Source organism: Octopus sinensis, linkage group LG7 (assembly GCF_006345805.1).
Source record: "Octopus sinensis linkage group LG7, ASM634580v1, whole genome shotgun sequence".
Classification (NCBI taxonomy): domain Eukaryota; kingdom Metazoa; phylum Mollusca; class Cephalopoda; order Octopoda; family Octopodidae; genus Octopus; species Octopus sinensis.
This window is the reverse complement of record NC_043003.1, coordinates 97232631-97252630: the sequence shown is the minus strand read 5'-3', so window position 1 is coordinate 97252630 and position 20000 is coordinate 97232631. Positions and strand designations below refer to the sequence as shown.

The 20000-nt window shown below is 36.2% G+C and overlaps 1 protein-coding gene across 2 annotated transcripts in view; it reads right to left on the bottom strand.

Moving 5' to 3' along the window:
* LOC115214230 (urea-proton symporter DUR3-like) overlaps positions 1-20000 on the bottom strand; it is a 324559-nt gene that overhangs the window by 31026 nt on the left and 273533 nt on the right. For both annotated transcript variants that reach the window (XM_029783351.1, XM_036504980.1), the window contains exon 4: positions 12444-12560. In XM_029783351.1, the coding sequence (XP_029639211.1) occupies positions 12444-12560 (117 nt within the window). The remainder of the gene's footprint in view (positions 1-12443; positions 12561-20000) is intronic.

Sequence of the window (20000 nt, the reverse complement as noted above, 5' to 3'; positions counted from 1 at the left end):
TTCTTCTTCTTCTTCTTCTTCTTCTTCTTCTTCTTCTTCTTCTTCTTCTTCTTCTTCTTCTTCTTACTAAGGCGGGTGAAATGTTGATTTTACCTTTCATCTTTTCGGGGTTGATAAACAAAGTAACTGCTGAACACTGGGGATGATGTAATCAATTTAGTCCTCCTCAAACATTTCAGACATTGTACCTATAGTAGAAAGGATTATCATTATAATTAGAAGTATTAAAGCAGTGAGCTGGCAGAATCGTTAGCACGTCTGGCAAAATGTTTAGCGGCATTTCATCCGTGTTTACGCTCAACCGTTTACGCTCAACCGTTTAAATTCAACCGAGGTCGAGTTTGCTTTTTATCCTTTCCGGGTTGATAAAATAAATACCAGTTGAGCAGTGGGGTCGCTGTAATCGACTTGCTGGCCCTGTGCCAAAATTTGAAACAGTTAATATTATTATTAATTTCTGCATCATTATCAAGATATATTTCTTTTATGTTTTTTCTCCTATGTAGTTTTTCACTTTTATTTAGAATATCATTTTATCTATGTCCTAATTCTTTCAACTTGGCTCACCTAAGCCTACAGGATTGATTCTATTATATCATATGCTTAAATCTTAGTGCGTCTAAATTTACCCTATAATTATTTGTATCTATATTCATTGTAATTGGTCTATATAGGCGCAGGAGTGGCTGTGTGGTAAGTAGCTTGCTAACCAACCACATGGTTCCGGGTTCAGTCCCACTGCGTGGCACCTTGGGCAAGTGTCTTCTACTATAGCCTCGGGCCGACCAAAGCCATGTGAGTGGATTTGGTAGACGGAAACTGAAAGAAGTCCGTCGTATATATGTATATATACATATGTATGTGTGTGTGTTTGTCCCCCTAGCATTGCTTGACAACCGATGCTGGTGTGTTTATGTCTCCGTCACTTAGCGGTTCGGCAAAAAGAGACCGATAGAATAAGTACTGGGCTTACAAAGAATAAGTCCCGGGGTCGAGTTGCTCGATTAAAGGCGGTGCTCCAGCATGGCCGCAGTCAAATGACTGAAACAAGTAAAAGAGTAAAAAGAGTAAAGAGTATAGGCGCAGATGTGGCTGTGTGGTAAAAAGCTTGCTTCATAACCACAGTGTTTCGGGTATATATATATGCCCTGTTGTATCATGTGATATATAGAACAAGCAAAGTGTTAGCAAACACCACAGCCACTACCACAACTATAACAATAACAAACAGCACCATCATCACAGTCATCACCATAACAATGACTATTGCACTAACACCACAATAATTAATATCTTAGCCCTTTGCCTGTCGAAAGCATTAATGTACGTTTGCCCTAAACGCCGTCCATCTTTGTTCCTCAGATTGTTTCATACGTTCTAAGTAATATAAAGCTTTCCTGGTGGATGAAAAAAATTGGTGAAGTGGTTTCATATATGATGCATGGGTGTTAGGGAAATATATCTTGTGTATTACATGTGTTACACAGCACATGTTTCCATGGCATCCGTGTCCATCACATGTGGTACACAAGACATATTTCCCTGGCATCCATGTGTTTCACATGTGATACGCACGACGGGTAAAGAGTTAAGCTTTTGGCTATAACATACACAGTAAGGATGATGGAGTGGAAAAAGCAATAACGTTGATAATTAAATATAAGGTGTTTAGTCTATGTTTTCGTTACATAGGTTGTCTCGAGTGCTGCACGTAACGGATTTGTACGAACATACGTATATACGAACGCACACACATAAAGTTGGATACATAAACGAATTAGTTCTTAATTACATGAAATAGATTTATTTAATCACTCGGTGGAATCTAAGGTCTGTTAGAATCTAAGGCATCACTGTGTGTGTATGTGCATGTGTGTGATATACCTGTGTTTCTTTCTGTGTGTATGTGAACACGTGAACATAAGTATATATCTATGTGCATGTATGTTTATGTAATTATCTAATGAATGTGTTGGCGAACGTACGTAGTGTACGTATACGTGTGTACATACATACCTACATATAACATAGTATGTATAACGTTTGTAAATAATAATTTCCTAATGTTCTGTAGACCTGATAGTGTCTGACTGAAAACACATACCTCATTAACTTTTTGATAATGTTTACGAGAGAATATCCGTGTATAGTTAATACCTAAAAAATCTCCTTTGAAACAAAATCTCCAGCAGATAATTTTATTTAAGACACACTCACTAGATTAAACTTAATTCCGAATCAAATATTGGAACAGCGAAGAAATTCATCCATGATTGGAAAAGAAAGTAAGGAAATAAGAAAATCTAAAATAAAATTAGAGCATTTTAGTTGTGTAAGATTAATTAAAGAAACGTCAGTTTCTTAAACAACATGATCCCAAACGTATATGCTGCAATATATGTACTACTACTACTACTACTACTACTACTACTACTACTACTACTACTACCACTACTATTACTACTGCTGCTGCTGCTGCTACTACTACTACTACTACTACTACTACTACTACTACTACTACTATTACAATGCTACAGCAGCAGCTGCTGCTGCTGTTACTACTACTACTATTTTGATGAAAAAATAATGATGACGACCTCGACGACGACGATGATGATGACGATGACGACGACGATGACAACAACGATGACAATGACGCCGATGATGATGATGATGATGATGATGGTGAAGATGATGATGATAATGATGATGATGATGATGATGATGATGATGATGATGATGATGATGATGATGATGGTGGTGGTGGTGGTGAGGATGCTTAGAAGCCGAGGGTTATAATTACTCCCATAAGTCTAGTTGATAGTATCTAAGAAGAAGAGAGAGATAACGTTATAGTACGGCTTCCGAAATAATACTACTAGGATCAGAGAGAGATATAGAGTTATGCTATGGCTTCCTAAATCGTATTGTTAGGAAGAGATATTCTGCGTCCACACTAACCGACATTAGTAACATTGTCATAGAACTCCTTTAAATAAGTTTGTAGTTAGTCAATCTTCAAACATAAAACAATGTTCTGAAGAATCTAGGGGTGTTACAGCGAAACATTTGTATGAAAACAAACACAGGTAATATTTGAATTCTAACTTAAACTGAAGTCCTTATACAAATATGGGGAACCAAAAGACAATAATATTAATCACAGTTTATAGTCTTTGGGTGATTTGCAAACTATACAGAGTCTAGCTTTCAATAGAATAATTAACCAATCAAAAACATGAAGATGTACGTACAGTACTTAATGATTTCTGCCACTAAACAATCTAAGTAGCATTGGTTTCAGATTTTGATACATACCCAGCTTCATAATAGTGGTTTTAAAAATTTTGGCACAAGGGCAGCAATTTCGGGGAAGGGAGTAATCCGATTACATCGATCCCAGTGCTGAGCTGGTACTTATTTCATCAACCCGGCGGCATTTGAACTCAGAACGTAAAGATCGACGAAATGCCGCTAAGCATTTTGTCCGGCGTGCTAACGATTCTGCCAGCTCGTCGCCTTCAGCTTAGTAATAATAATTATACTATAAGCATCGCCTTCATAATCATATTAACAATTCTTTCTACTATAGGCAGAAGGCCTGAAATTTTGGCGGAAATGCTAGTCGATTACATCAACTCTAGTGAGCAATTGGTTCTTATTTTATCGACCTTCGAGAGGATGAAAAGCAAAGTCGACATCGGCGGAATTTCATTTCAGAATGTAAATCTGAAAGAAATGCCACTAAGCATTTTGTCCGGTATGCTGAAAATTCTGCCAGGTTGCCGCCTTATTTCGTAATGACAATTCTAATATATACACAAAACCTGAAATTTTGTGGGAGGGGCTAGCATTTTACCCGAGGCGGTAACAACTTTGCCAGCTCGCTGCCTTATAATAATGGTTTCAAATTTTGGCACAAGGCCAGCAATTTAAGGGAAGGAGTAAATTGATTATATCGAACCCCAGTACTCAACTGATACTTATTTTATCAACCCCGAAAGAACGAAAGGCAAAGTCGACCTTCGCAGAATTTGAACCCAGAACGTAAAGACGAATGAAATGCCGCTAGGCATTTTGCTTGGCGTGCTAACGATTCTGCCAGCACACCGCCTTATAATAATGATATAATGATTTCTAAAAGAGGCACAAAGCCGACATTCACTAGGAAGAGCCGACCTAATCGGCACGATATTTGACTGGTGCTTATTCTACCAATGTCAGAAGGACGAAACAAAAACTCAAATCGGCGGGTTTTGCACTCAGAACTTAAGCGAGCCTAACTAAAATCTATGTATTACATGTTGTGCTCAACCGATTCTTTAATTCCCCACTTTTCATAATAGTGTTTTTCTACTATAGGCGCAAGTCCTGAAATTTTGGAAAAGAGTTCTAATCGATTACATCGACCCATTACTCGACTTGTATTTATTTTCACGAGCCCACGAGGATAGAAGGTTAAGTAGGCTCTGGCGGCATTTCTACTCAGAACGTAAAACCGGAAGAAATGCCGCTGAGCCGTTTGTCCGGCGAGCTAACGATTCTGTCAGCTTTCCGCTGTTTTTATTTATCGTAATAATAAATTCTAATGTAGAAACAAATTCACTCATATTGGGAGATTAATAATAAGCGTGGTTTCTGATTTAGGCACAAGACCAAGGGTTTTCATGGGGGGAAAGATTAGTTGGTTATACCAACTCTTTACTCTAATGGGACTTTAATTTTTTTGACCAGATGGATTAAAAGCAAAGATGACCTTGGCAGAATTTGAACTTAGCATTTAAAAAGCCGGAACAAATTCCACAAAGCATCCTTTTCCCAATACTCCAGGGACTCTTCACATTTCTTAGGTCTGTGTGCTTGTCCGTCACATATATTTGGGCATTTGTGGCTACACCGGCGATGACTTTGTCCTTTGTGGTCATGGTACTGTTACTGCTTCGAACAGCCATATTAGTTGAAGTATTGTTGTCAGAGTGATCAGTAGTAGATGTTGGAGCAGTATTGTCCTTGTTACTCTTGGCTGTTGGGACGGTGGTGGTGATGGTGATGCATTCCTCGTCGCCATTAGCCACAAAGAATAATCTCTAATTCGAGCCTACTCTATGCTACTAAGAATGCGTGTGGCAACGCGATAGACTGGCGGTTGCACGGGCGCGAAAGCTACGTTGTTATCCTCATTCCGTAAACGGTGGCTTTTAACTGGTGGAGAGCTGAACCATCTTGGGGGTACAGAGGATTCGCAATCTAGACTAGGGTCTGAAAGTTTACCGCACCATAGTGGGTTACACCATGGTTCCTCAGCTTTGTGGCAGAAGTAAAAAGAAAGAGTGAGGGAAAGTTGTGGTGAAAGAGTACAGCGGGGTTCACCTCACCAATCCGCCGGGGCCTCGTGGAGCTTAGGTGTTTTTGCTCAATAAACACTCACAATGCCCGGTCTGGGAATCGAAACCGCGTTCTTACGATCGCGAGTCCGCTGCCCTAATCACTGAGCCATTGCGCCCCCACTGTTGCTGTTGTTGCCGTCACGGCTAACTAATGCAGCCGCAGTGTCGGTGTTGGTGATGGTCGTTGTGGGAGTAAGCTTTCAGGCTTCTGCTTTTGTCGTTGCTGGTGTTTATGTTATTGCTATCATCACGTCTTGTTGAGGTAGTTGAGGTGGCGATGGTGGTGGTGGTGGCGAAGTCTGACAATTTGTGGTTGTTTTCCTCTTTGTTTGGCATGTTGTTGTTGTTGCAGTTGTTGTTGTTGCTGCTATTGTCACCGCACGTTACAACAGCGGCGGTGGTAATGTAGCTTTTCAAATATGGACTTTGAGAGGAGTAAGTCCTCACGGGTTGATTGAAGGGGAGACCCCTGACGCAGTTTCTAACTTTCCCTCAACTAAATTCATACCCACCTCCTGTTGTTTAACTGTTGAAGGCGACGCCATCTTTTTGAATTAAGAATTTTCGAAAGAACATTTTGAATTATGTTTTGCAAATATCAACTCCACAGGGGCAAGAAACAACTTGCCCGGTGGGCTTCTTGTTAGCTTAAAACAGGGATATAAATAGTGGAATCAAAATGATATTCCTACGCTACAACTTTTCTGTAACCCAGTTATAAGTAAAAAAAAAAAAGAAAAAAAAAAGAAGCAAGAAAACAATTGCATGTAAACTATAGCAGAAAAAACAAAATGATGCTACGAGATAAATTTTGACAACCATAAAACTTTTCGCCTTGTGATATGAAGAAACAGAGGTCTCGATAGAGTGGAGGATATGCCTAAGTACATATATTTATGTAAACACATCGCGAAGTAAACATTACGTTGAATACAGCTGAAATAACAAAGATACAAGAGAAAACTGAACAAGGTCAAAGAAAACAAACAGCAATAGTAAATGATACGAATACAGTGTAAAAGATGTCAAAGTAGATGCTATAAAGCTTAGAAAGGAAGTTTCGTTTAACTAGAGTTAGATGGCCTATATTTTGACCAAGGAGAAAAGGAGAAACGTTTGATTTACCCTGTGTTAGTATGATAAACAAAGTGAAATGGCTTCGTTTGGGGGATAGAAACTGAGTCAATAACCTGACAGTCAGCCTGATTCCCAATTTAGAATATCTGAAGAAAGACCCGACCTTAGACTATGAGAATAAATGAGAGAATAATGAGTAACACACGGGAATACAAGAAACAGTCATTTTGATTTTAAAGTACGTGGATACTCCTTTAGCCTGAATAAATAGTTGTAACAGAATTTCTTTGTACGAGAAAGAAGTGATAAGAAAGTACGCAAAATATTCCAAGAAATCTGGAGACAAGATCTTTTGTATCTTAATTAAACTTAGATCTGTTAAACTTAGATCTTTGGACGCATTAGGTCGGAATTCAACTCAATTGCTATATCGTAAGAGTGTCAGAGATTACAACACATCTATGGGGCGCCGTTCTATCGCAGGATCGACTTCCCAGCTGGAACTCATTTATTGCTGAGCGGACTGGGAGAAAGCTCTGCTTAGGAATCGAAACGACGGTCTTACGAGCGTGAGTGCAACATTCTTAACCACTAGGCCACGCATCTTCACAGTAAGAGAGTAAAAAAATGGTCTTAGTTTTTGGCACGAGGTATGCAAAATTTAAAGGGAAGGGAGTTAGTCGATCACATTGGTCGCAGTACTTGGCTGACACTTACTTTATTGACCTCGAAAGAAAGAAAGAAATGCAAAGTCGACCTCAGCGAAATTTGAACTTAGTGCGTAAAGAGGCAAAAGAAATGGTCACTAAACATTTTGCCTAATCGATGCACTAACGATTCTGCACAAAAAATCTTTTCTACTATAAGCACTAGGCCTGAAACTTTGGAGGAGGGGGCTAATTAATTCCATCATCCCAGTGCTCAACTTGTACTTATTTCATCGACCCCAGAAGGAGGAAACCCCAAAAGTCGACCTCGGTGGAAACTCAACACGGAACCTAAAGAAATTCAACCCGCTAAGGGTTTCGCCCAATATGCAAACGATTCTGCGGCGAGCACTACCTTTAAGACAAATAAAAAAATATCACAATAGCAACAAATGCTTATGTAAGAGAATTCAACCGTCAGTATCTTCAGAACGACAAACGAAACCAACCAAAATCTAGAGGTAAGCAGAAATAAACTGGAGAGAAACGACAACAATACGTCCAAATTAGAACTCTGAACGATATACCCATGTTGGAATATGCAGTACTGCCTCTAGTATTGTACATTTGGAAGAACAGATCAAGGGATTGCGTATCGCTTTGGTTGAAAACTTACATGCTTTAATCAGGCATGGGCAATTTTTTCGAGGAGCGGGCTGCATGAACTATGGCTCGTCATTAGGTGGGCCGCACTACTGAAGAAACTCAAGGCAATTATTCGTTAGGTGTGTCATTCATAAAGTCCCTTGAATCGCAGTTTGTTCATGACTGCTTTAGATGTATTTACTACTGCAGGACCAAGCTGGGACTACGCAGTATCAATAACTATTAGATCAACGCCTCAAATAGATCACCATTACTTATTTCTTTACAACCTACAAGGGGCTAAACACAGAGAGGACAAACAAGGACAGACAAACGGATTAAGTGATTATATCGACCCCAGTGCGTAACTGGTACTTAATTTATCGACCCCGAAAGGATGAAAGGCAAAGTCGACCTCGGCGGAATTTGAACTCAGAACGTAACGGCAGACGAAATACGGCTACGCATTTCGCCCGGCGTGCTACTGTTTCTGCCAGATCACCATTACTATCACCAGCAACATACTGCTCTTATCATCATATCTACCACAGTAACCATCATCTTAGCAATATTAACAAATAACTATGGAAGCCATACCTACCCCCAGCAACGAACGTCTTGTAAAATATTAAAAAAACCCAAAAGAACCCTAAAAAACTATGTCCCCCATCATAACTACGTTCATCCCTGTTACTACCACCACCACCACTACTACCACCACCATCATACACGATAATAAGGAACTATGATCAACGACCAGTACGACATATCACACGTATGCCAGAACTCGATATAAAAGTCTAAATACCATGTGTTCTAATTATGCTATTGACATTTATAGAAACAGATAAACTAATGATAAAGTTTGTGGATATTTCAGCTTTATCTCTGTTTTCTACTACAACACGATACAATTTAACAAATTTAGTAGAGAAAACATTCCTCGTATGTTTTTTTCTTAAAGGAGATAAATTACACACAGCCGAACACTCGTTAATGATCCTTTCGTGCATGCATACATACATACATACATACATACATACATACATACATACATACACACACACACATATATATATACATACATGTATATACATGCATGTGTATATATGTATATATATATATGTGTGTGTATAAATGTATATGTGCAAATATTTATATATTTATATATAATTATATATATACATGGATATGCATATCTATCTGTATGTCTATAAATGTATATATATACACACACACACGCGCGCACGCACGCACACGCACACATACACACACACACATATATATACATACATGTATATACATGCATGTGTATATATGTATATATATAAATATGTGTGTGTATATGTGTATATGTGTGTATATGTGCAAATATTTATATATTTATATATGTGCAAATATTTATATATTTATATACACGCCCACACATATACACACGCGTCTGAACGCCAAGATACACAATCACACACCAACGCATACACGCATATAGAAATGTATTTTTAAAAAATATTTTACCTAGTTATCCGCGATTTGTAAAGCCTGCAGATCATAAGATCATTCCTCATTTTAAGTCAGGTATTGCCTTGAATTGATTTTTTTTTCAGTTGTGGTCAAAGCCCCAAAACATTTGTAGGACATCTGAGATGGATTAAATTGATGTAGTGACGTTATGTTTGCACAATTGCAAGTCAATAGCCGCAGAAAAAAAAAGAAAATAAAAAGTGCGCGGAAAGAGAATTCTAGGGGTTCTGGAGTGAAAAGACTGGAAGTAATGGCTAGAGCAGTTCGTGGCTTGGTGAGAAAAGGAAGGAGAGACGAATGACACAGAGGTGCCTGAATGGAGTTGGTGTGAGACTAGCTTTCTCTGATGTGTAGAGATCATTGTAGTACTCGAAGAAAATAAGAAAATATAGAAGCAACCCGTATGTAGGACACATGTTGGAATGCGTTGGTGTGCGATATCATGCTAATCAGTCGAGAGGCAATTTCTTTGAATGTGAATGCTTTCTAAGTATCCCTGTAGGTAGCAGCAGCCCCTATTAGGCGTAGAGGAGTTATACCATAGCGGCAAATAAAAAACAAACCACAAAAACATCAAATTCCAACACAAAAGTATTAAAAGTTCAAGGGACGTACGGAGTGAATAAGTATTAGTTTGACTTTCGGAAAAAATGGTTATAAAGGGAAAGTTTAGAGCATAAATATGATGTTTCAAGCATAACCCTCCGTCGGAAATGCAAAGGAGAGTCCAGAGAAAAGGAGAAAAAGAGAAGCAAGGGAGATAGGAACAGAGAGTCAGGAACAAAAGCACATGTCAAACTGCATGTTCGATGAGATTTCTAGACGATTAGTAGTTGTGCTGAAGGGAAGGCTAGTTTCTTTGAAAAGGTCTTTGGTACGTTGCGGATGTGAGTTTGCTAAATAAGATATCCACTTATCCGATTAGACGTCGTCGATGAGTTATAAATGAAATACATGAACAGAAAGGATAGCCTGCAGAACTCTCAGCTGATCTGAGGTCCCATAGAGTTCAGGTATTTGGAGGTGTTGTGTGGCATTTGGGGCTGTGATAGTGGTTATTCGCAATTTGGTATTGGACATATGATGCTTTGGTTTTGAAGATGTTTGTGATTCGGTCAAGAATATGTGTAGAGGGTGAAACTAGTTGACATTCGGTTTTTGTACTAGCATTACCAGTACTAGCCAATCTACCCATCTATGATTGAGGCATAAAATGAGGGAGGGAAGTCATAACAGCAGTATGTATTGAGAAATGTGTAAATGGACTTGATAGATTACTGGGTGATGTCTTAGAGAAATCACACTGTTGTTGGTGATACAGCATTCTGTTGCAGCTATATGACATGTGTTTGCGACTGTGTGACATGTGATGACGATTCACTCGTGAACTGAAATAGGCACCCAACCTCTGTAACGTGAATGGTTATATGGACCACAGTTCTATATTTAAGAGATGAGGAATTACGTACATTATTTACATTAGACTGATATTTGTCCTCATCTTGTTTGTTGTTAACACGTTTCGGCTGATATACCCTCCAGCCTTCATCAGGTGTCTTGGGGAAATTTCGAACCTCGGTTCTCATTCCTAAGGTATTTTTCGATCTTCTTCTTCTTCTTCTTCTTCTTCTTCTTCTTCTTCTTCTTCTTCTTCTTCTTCTTCTTCTTCTTCTTCTTCTTCTTCTTCTTCTTCTTCTTCTTCTTCTTCTTCTTCTTCTTCTTCTTCTTCTTCTTCAGGTCACTGCCTGGAATCGAACTCGGAATCTTGGGGCTAGTAGCCTGCGCCAGGATTCCGAGTTCGATTCCAGGCAGTGACCTGAATAATAATAATAATAATAATATAATAATAATAATAATAATAATAATAATAATAATAATAATAATAATAATAATAATAATATAATAATAATAATAATAATAATAATAATAATAACAACATCGAAAAATACCTTAGGAATGAGAGTCCAGGTTTGTAATCCCGAAAAATATTGTAATCATTGGTCCAGCTGTCTGGCGGTGAAGAGGGAACAGACAAAGAAACGGACAGACGGACATAACGCCCATTATAGTAAGATAGCAAATCTGCCCATCTACGATGGGAAATAAAGGGATAGTATCGTAAATCTAAACCCTCTAAATTCACGAACTATTCTTCGCCGGAATTTTAACAAGAAAAGTCAAAGGTGATTTATTAATACAAAACTCAATATCCACTAAATATACTTTTTTCATATTCTTTTTTTGCTAAATACCTTCCTGATTACCTCCTTCGTAATCCTGAAAATCATCATGACCAATGATCCAGCCGTTCGACCGTGAAGAGGGAACAGACAGACGGACAGACAGACGGATATAACGTCCATTGTAGTAAGACAGTTCGAAAGTGCGAGCCAAGAAAAGTTGTGAACGTTAAAGTCACTGAGGACGATGGTTTCAGAGAAGAGGTGGAATGAATATGGTTGAAGTATTGTCGGAGTTTGGATGTGTTCAGAGAAGGATAAAAGGAGCAGAAATAACCAAAATAGCTGAAGGTTCTTGTTGTTGATATCCATGTGAGACAGATGAGAGATGTAGGAGTGATATCTATGTACGCGCAGACACCTCTTTTCGAAGCTAAGGTTGAGTACAAACTGTAGCCTGAATAACAGGGAAGTACTATATACAAGGGCAGAAAGATTTGTGTCTCTGAGAATAATAGGATTCGTGATATGGATGAGGGTAAGGTTGTATGTTAGATAAATCAAAGAAGAGTTATCCAGTGGATTTAGTTTTAGATTCTGACATCTAGTTAAGGGTACGACACGGCCACTTAAATTTGAGGTACTACCTTGAAATGAAATAACTGACAGGCTTTGGGGAACAAAATAATTTTGATCTTCAGAATACTGTCTTTAAAAATATTTAATTTCATTTATTTTTTAAAATGTCTCAATAATTTTTATCTGAGCTTTCTGTAATCTTAATCAAGAAAACTTACTGCATAGTTTACAGACGATAAAAGAAAAAAGAAATGAATTCGAAAAATAAATCAAGTCATTAACAAGAAACATGTACATAACTTCGTCAGTGAAATACCAGCAATATGGAATAGCTAACTTGGTGGTAGTTACAACGATAAAGTATGGTAATTTAACTCCTAAAAATATATAGACATTTGAAAACTCACTTGAAGATATGTTTTTGCTCCTGGTGCACGTGTCTTGAAATGTACAGAAAGGATGGGGAAAATTAGTATGTTTATCATGACACCGACAGCATACCAGAATGGTCCAGCTATTCCATTCTGAAATAGAAAAAATAAAATTAATGAACTCATTTATTGAAATTTATTGTCAACACCTGAAAAACAACAACTTTTGATTTTATTAGATACATGATGAAACGAAAACATTAAGGGTACTAATCGTGTAAAAATAATATGCAAAAAAAGCATTATTATATATTTCTTTATTGCCCACAAGGGGCTAAACATAGAGGGTACAAATAAGGACAGACAAAGGGATTAAGTCGATTACAACGACCCCAGTGCGAAACTGGTACTTTATTTATCGACCCCGAAAGGATGAAAGGCAAAGTCGACCTCGGCGGAATTTGAACTCAGAACGTAGCGGCAGACGAAATAACGCTAAGCATTTCACCCGACGTGCTAACGATTCTGCCAGCTCGCCGCCTTAAAAAGCGTTATTATAATAGATATATTTGTATGTAATCATAACACTGCCTTCCCCACCTCCACGTCACTAATAATACCATTCTTCACGCACAAATAGGTATAGAAATAGATAGGAGAGAGAGAGAGAGAGAGAGAGAGAGAGAGGGAAAGAAAGAGGGAAAGGGTGAGAGACAGAGAAGGAGAGTTGTTTTCTAACGGACGACTGCATCTTTTGATCTTTTGGTCTGTCTGCTCTATCACTGCCTAATGATATTTCCTTCCCCCCATGTAATGTCACTTCGATATATGTCGTTTGGTCTCAGTATTGAACAAGGGGTCATTCTGTATGGTCATTCGATTTGCTGGAATTAACAATCAAATCTCCCTCAAATCTTATCCTACAGTCTTGAATAAAAAATATATTGGACAACACGATTGACAACCGTTATTGGTTTGTTTACGTCCCCGCAAATTAGCGCTTCGGCAAACGGGACTGATGAAATAATTAACAGACTTTTAAAAAATAAAAATAAGGATCCAATTAAAAACCACAAGGCATTTTCACCAGTACACTTCCGATCATTTCACTTTCACTACTACCAATAATTTTTTACATAGATACAAAGCCAGCTATATTTTGAAACGGATAGTTATTGATAGGTTTTTAATTAATGAAATGCAGAAGAATGAAAGGCAATGTCAAACTCGGTAGAAAATTAACAAAATGATGGATTAATTTAGATACTGATACTCGACTAATTCTATCACTCAGTCCTTCTTATATCTTATTAATTATATTCTTTGTCACATCATACTTGTAGGCACAGCCCGTAGATAAGTCATCTGCTTCGTATTTTTCCAGCTGTGATTAATGAAAATAATTTAGTGCAGTTAGTTTTATCTCCTGAGATCAAGATACGGAGGCAATTCAACTGAAAAAAGTTCACATATTATGCAAGTAACTGTTCTAGTTATTAAATCTAGGTCGGCAACTGCTAGTTGTTAACCTTAATTTTTTTATTCCAATCGCAACTTGTAGAATAATTCTGACATTGTATTCTCAGTGCGAAATATAGCCCCAAGAGTCTGATAGCTAGCAGGACAGGAAGCGGGGAAGAAAGAAATAAGAGAATAACGAAAAGAAAAGAAGAGATACAGAGAGCTAGAAAGTTCTTTTGGTACAGAGCAACATTCAAGTTTAAATATATTTATCAGAAAATGAATTTGCAACAAAGTCGACAGCGTATCTTCATAGCAAAAGTAGTATCGTTGGTTTGCATATAATCGCTGTTATCATGATCAATAAAATTCACTTCAAGATATTACCTAACAGAAAAATATTTTATTAGTATTGCAGTACTGAGTTTAAATCCACCAAAAGGAAAACAACTACGTTAAAATAAACTTTCCACAACATACATTCATCCACTATGAAATTTTAATCTTCACGCTCCGTATTACTTTCCCCTTACAACTGAAAGAGAAAACCCAACCCAAAGTGCTTCACCAATTCCCTGAGAAAATCGGAGATAAGCACATTATAATTATCAATAATATACTTCAAGACTTACTCTGAAGGATTATTATAAACACACACATATATATATATGCACGGGTAATAACAAACTATAAACAATAAACTCAAACACGTTCCGCATAATTGAAATGAAATCGTATGTAAAAATAATCAGATTAATGATTTCTTGATTCTAAAGACGTGTAATTATAAAGACGTATCTTTTACGATAAACTTCATTGTATATTATAAATATATTTGCCAAATATAAGAATAATCTGAAGTTGTACACAGAAATGATGATCATAGAAATATGATTGGAAATAGATTCTTCACAAAATATCGTAATAAAAAATCTTTTTAATTAAGCTTGAAACTACATAATACTTCTCTCTCTCTCCCTCCCTCTCTCTCTCTCTCTCTCTCTCTCTATATATATATATATATATATATTATATATATATATATACCAGCTATGTTAACAAAATGAAGGAAAGTCTAAATTATTAATGTTTATAATGTATATTATGTAGGTATATTGAAAATATGAATATATAAGTACATGAAAATTGTAATATATATTATACAGAAACCAATTTATATGTGTAGAGAATGCAATTTGAATAAAATTTGCATACTGCGATGTATGTATGTTTTACTATAACCACTTTATACACAAGGTAACTCATAACGATATTTATATTATATGTGTATAATATACATGCCCCATTGATTATTGACAAAATATACTACTTTTGGCGAACGAAATTTAATCAGAACCTAACCTGGAAATATACAATGTGTTGTAACAAGTTTGTATCAAATATATGTTTTGTCACTGTATGTATTTGATACTAGTTTCGACTTGTTCCTTTAAAATGCTATCTTGACGACACGAGCGAACTAGTACAATTATGGGACGTATGTAATAATGAAAACATTTGAAATTATTCTTTCCAATTTTTGGTACAAGGCCAGCAATTTTGAGGGGAGGGTGAAGTTCACTACATTGATCCCAGTGCTCAACGGGTTATTATTTTAGCGACTCCGAAAGAATGAAAGGCAAAGTCGACTTCAGCGGTGTTTGAATTCAGAACGTTAAAAAGCCGAAAGAATTGCCCTTAAAACATTTTGTTCGGCATGCTAATATTTCTGCAAGCTTCCTGCCTTAAACACTTTTGTAATTATAAAGACGTATATATTACAAAAAATTATACATATTTTTTTTACCAAAAATTATAAATTTTCTCAATAACAAAAGTAAAATCGTAAGCAAGTAGAGTATACCTAATTAAAAGTTGAACTTAATAAATACGTACGTACGTACATCCATCCATCCATCCATACATACATACACACATACATACATACATACACACATACATACATACATACATGTCGATGTTGAAATTCCAATGAAGGAGCCTTGGATCTAGGTTAGAAACTGGGTCTTTCTCAGTTCACAAGAAACCATGAAATAGAACTGAATAACATACACACACACCACACACATACACACACACACACACACACACACACACACACACACACACACACACACACACACACACACATGACTTCCTTCAGTTTTCGTCCACCTATCCCGCTAACAAGTCTTTGGTCGGCCTAGGGCTATAATAGAAAATACCTGCCCAATGTGCCACGCAGTGGGACTGAACCTGGAACTATGTGGCTGGGAAGAAAACTTCTTAGCACACAGCCTATAAACATCAGCACACAATATCGGTTAGCAATTAGAAATAAGTGGCATACGCCGGACAAGTAAAGGATATGTTCAGTCGAAGAGTTTCTAGAGATCTTAGAAAGAACTAACGAAAGAACACTTAGAAAGAACAAATTAGTTGAAAGTCTGTTTGCCAACGTTTCAGTGGCAAATGCAAGAAAAAAAAAACTATACTAAATGATTTGTACGATAAAAACACTCATTGTTGTAAATAACATAGTACCCTTTACAACAAAATTATATTTAGCTGTCCTCAAGTGAAGTTATATGAGCTAGATAGAGTATCTATGGGTTCGCTTTTGGCACCAAACATTCGCGATATTCTACCTGACGACAAAAGAAAAAATTGAACTATGGCCTAAACATACGATGTATAATTTGTTATAAAGGAAACACTGGAAGATGTCGAGAAATTAAAAGACGTCTCAGAAAAAGAACTCTCTGCTAAGATTTGACATTCGTAACAAACAAAACTTCTTGTAATATACTAAATCCATTTCTAAGCATTAATAGTAAGATAGAAAAAAATAGATACGTCATATCCGTTTACACTAAAGATTCACATGAACGGCTTCACTTAAATAAAGTGTATGTGCATACATAAAAATGTTAGTGGCGGAAAACCCTACATAAAAGTGCATTTAAATAGATTCTCACTCAAAAACGAAACGTTACATAAAGAAATCTAAAAATGACACTAACACGGGAATAATATAGACAGAAATGCACCAGGAACTCCACCCATTAAAGATAAACAAATTACACAAAGTGAACTGTAAAAATTTAATACCCACAAACTATAGGGTAGATGAACACGTCACAAACGTAAAATAGAACACAAAATTCATTGCATCGATCCATAAGCAAATACTAATAATATACAATAAAAATATTGTAATTGTAAATATAAAAATATCCGTTACAAACTACATACGCAGAGTAGCTACTAATTATCAGCGAGATACGCAAATTTGATTGTAAACGCGGAAGTTGTGAAGTTTACACCTCCATCTGATATATTTGGCATCACGTAACACAAAAGAAAATAGTGTAGAAAAACATTTGTAACCAACACGTCTATATAACACAAAATTCCTCACAAATACGACTGATTAATGAAAGAAGCAATACTCCCTCTATACTACTATTCTAAACTAGTAATACCTGATTGTTGATGGCATTAAGTGCTATGGAGAAGGAGGTAAGAAGAAGCAACGCACACCATTGCCACTGTAAACAGATGAGATTGCGAATGTATAGAAATATTGATGAGAAATTTACGAATTTAATTTTCCCAAACAAACTGCAAGGAATATATATGAAACAAGAAGAAAAATATTAATACAAGAAAAACAAAACAAAACCAAAAGACAATAGAATTCTGTTTACAATATAACATTCATACATATGTACCTTTGAATGTATGCACCTACAATATCTACTCTTTGACTTGTTTCCGTCATGTGACTGTGGCCATGATGGAGCACCACCTTTGGTCGAGCAAATCGACCCCAGGACTTATTATTTGTAAGCCTAGTATTTATTCTATCGGTCTGTTTTGCCGAACCACTAAGTTATGGGGACGTAAACACACCAGCATTGGTTGTCAAGCGATGTTGGGGGACAAACACAGACACACAAACATGCACACACATATATATATGTACATATACACGACGGGCTTCTTTCAGTTTCCGTTTACCAAATCCACTCACAAGGCTTTGGTCGGCCCGAGGCTATAGCTGAAGACACTTGCCCAAGGTGCCATGCAGTGGGACTGAACCCGGAACCATGAGGTTCGTAAGCAAGCTACTTACCACACAACCACTCCTACGCCTATATATATGTATATATATATATAGATATATACACGCACACATATATATGTATGTAAATATATAAATATGTGTATATAATATACATACATACATACATACATACATACATACATACATACATACATACATACATACATACATACATACATACATAACGAACTTTTTGTTTCACGAAATTTTTGAAAGTTCGTTATTGAGCGAGTTTTTAATATAAATATCTGTCAAGAACGAACCTTTAAGTTGTTTCCATGCATTTATTTATCTTAATTATGATTTTGAAGTAGTATTTTTAAAGAAAAGTTGGTTATTTTGACATTATTATAAAAAAAAAACACAATGTATAAACAAAAGACGTAAAAATTTAAAGTTAAGATTTGTGCTCTTATCTATGATGCTCAATTCTTCTTTGCAAGTGTCATAAATTAAAAAAAAAACACTTTTTTTGTCTCTTTCTACTGTTAAGTAGGCTATTAATATCTTTTTCTGCTGAAAATATGTGCTTTAAACTTACAGGGCAAACCTTTGAACTAAGCATTTTAAGTTCATTGATTAATTCAAAGTATTTTTTAAAATCAGCTTTATTAACTTGTCTTCGTCAGTTGTCTTTTCTTCCATATCATTATTTAGAGATTTGGAATTTATCATTCGAATCTTTTGTTTCATCTAGATTATTGCAACATTCTGTTTTTCTTGTTTTATAATTTTTTAGTTTAGTAAAAGTAACAGCATCATATTTTAATTTTTGAGTTCCTTAAGTGCGCATTGCAGCTCGTATTCCCCATTTTTAAAACCTAATCCAGATGATTTGTTTTGAAGCGAATCTTCACTCATTGAATTCTGTTTTTGTAGACCTAAATTTTTCCAGCAATTTACAATTGTCTCTTTTACAACCGAACCCCATGCCTGGACTGACCAAAAAATATCCAATAATGATGTTCTTTTTGAATCGATTCTTTCTTTATTAACCAAATTTTTAATAAAAATCATTTAAATGAACAAATTATTCCTTCGTCTAAAGTTTGTAAATTTGCTTTTGTATTCGGGAGTAGAAAAAAAGTTCTATATTTGAAAAGCTTTGTTGTTTGAGACACACTGCATTATCTATTTCTTAACTACCCACAAGGGGCTAAACATAGAGGGGACAAACAAGGACAGACAAATGGATTAAGTCGATCACATCGACCCCAGTGCGTAACTGGTACTTAATTTATCGACCCCGAAAGGATGAAAGGCAAAGTCAACCTCGGCGGAATTTGAACTCAGAACGTAACGGCAGACGAAATACGGCTACGCATTTTGCACGGCGTGCTAACGTTTCTGCCAGCTGGAGCAACAATACTTCCCTCTGTTGTTTAAAAAATTCGTAATTGATTTCTTTTAGGTAAAATGAAACTGTTTTCCGTCATCTATGCCGTATTGTTGTTTTTATGATAAAATTCCTGTTCCGAAATGTCAATATTCGTGAAACAACGGGGTTTTAGACTTTTCCAATAAAAAGGGGTTTTAACTTCTCACCAGTTGCACTACATGTCAATAATATTGTAATTCTTTCTTTTGATTCCTTTAATTTTGTATTATCATCGTTAGGAAAAACAACATTTAGTCGGCAATTTTTTGTAGAACATTGCAGTTTCATCTGTGTTAAAGATATTTTCTGCATTATATTCAAGAAGTTTGACTTTAAATTTATCACGAAGTTCATTTATTTCATTTTCAGACACGTCAACTTCAGTACCGGTTTTAAATTTAACATTATTTCTTTTTAAAAAAGAATTTAACCACTCATTACTGGCCTTTTCCTCGTTCTCTTTCGCAATTTCCAGAGTTTTTTGTTTGATGATATTCTCATTTATTGGGATTTTTTGTGATCTAATATTTTAAAGTTCTTCAATAAGTGATTCGTCTACCTTGGTTTAATTGATTAATTGGTTGTAATTTTTCATATTTAAATTATTTCCCGATTGAAGTATATC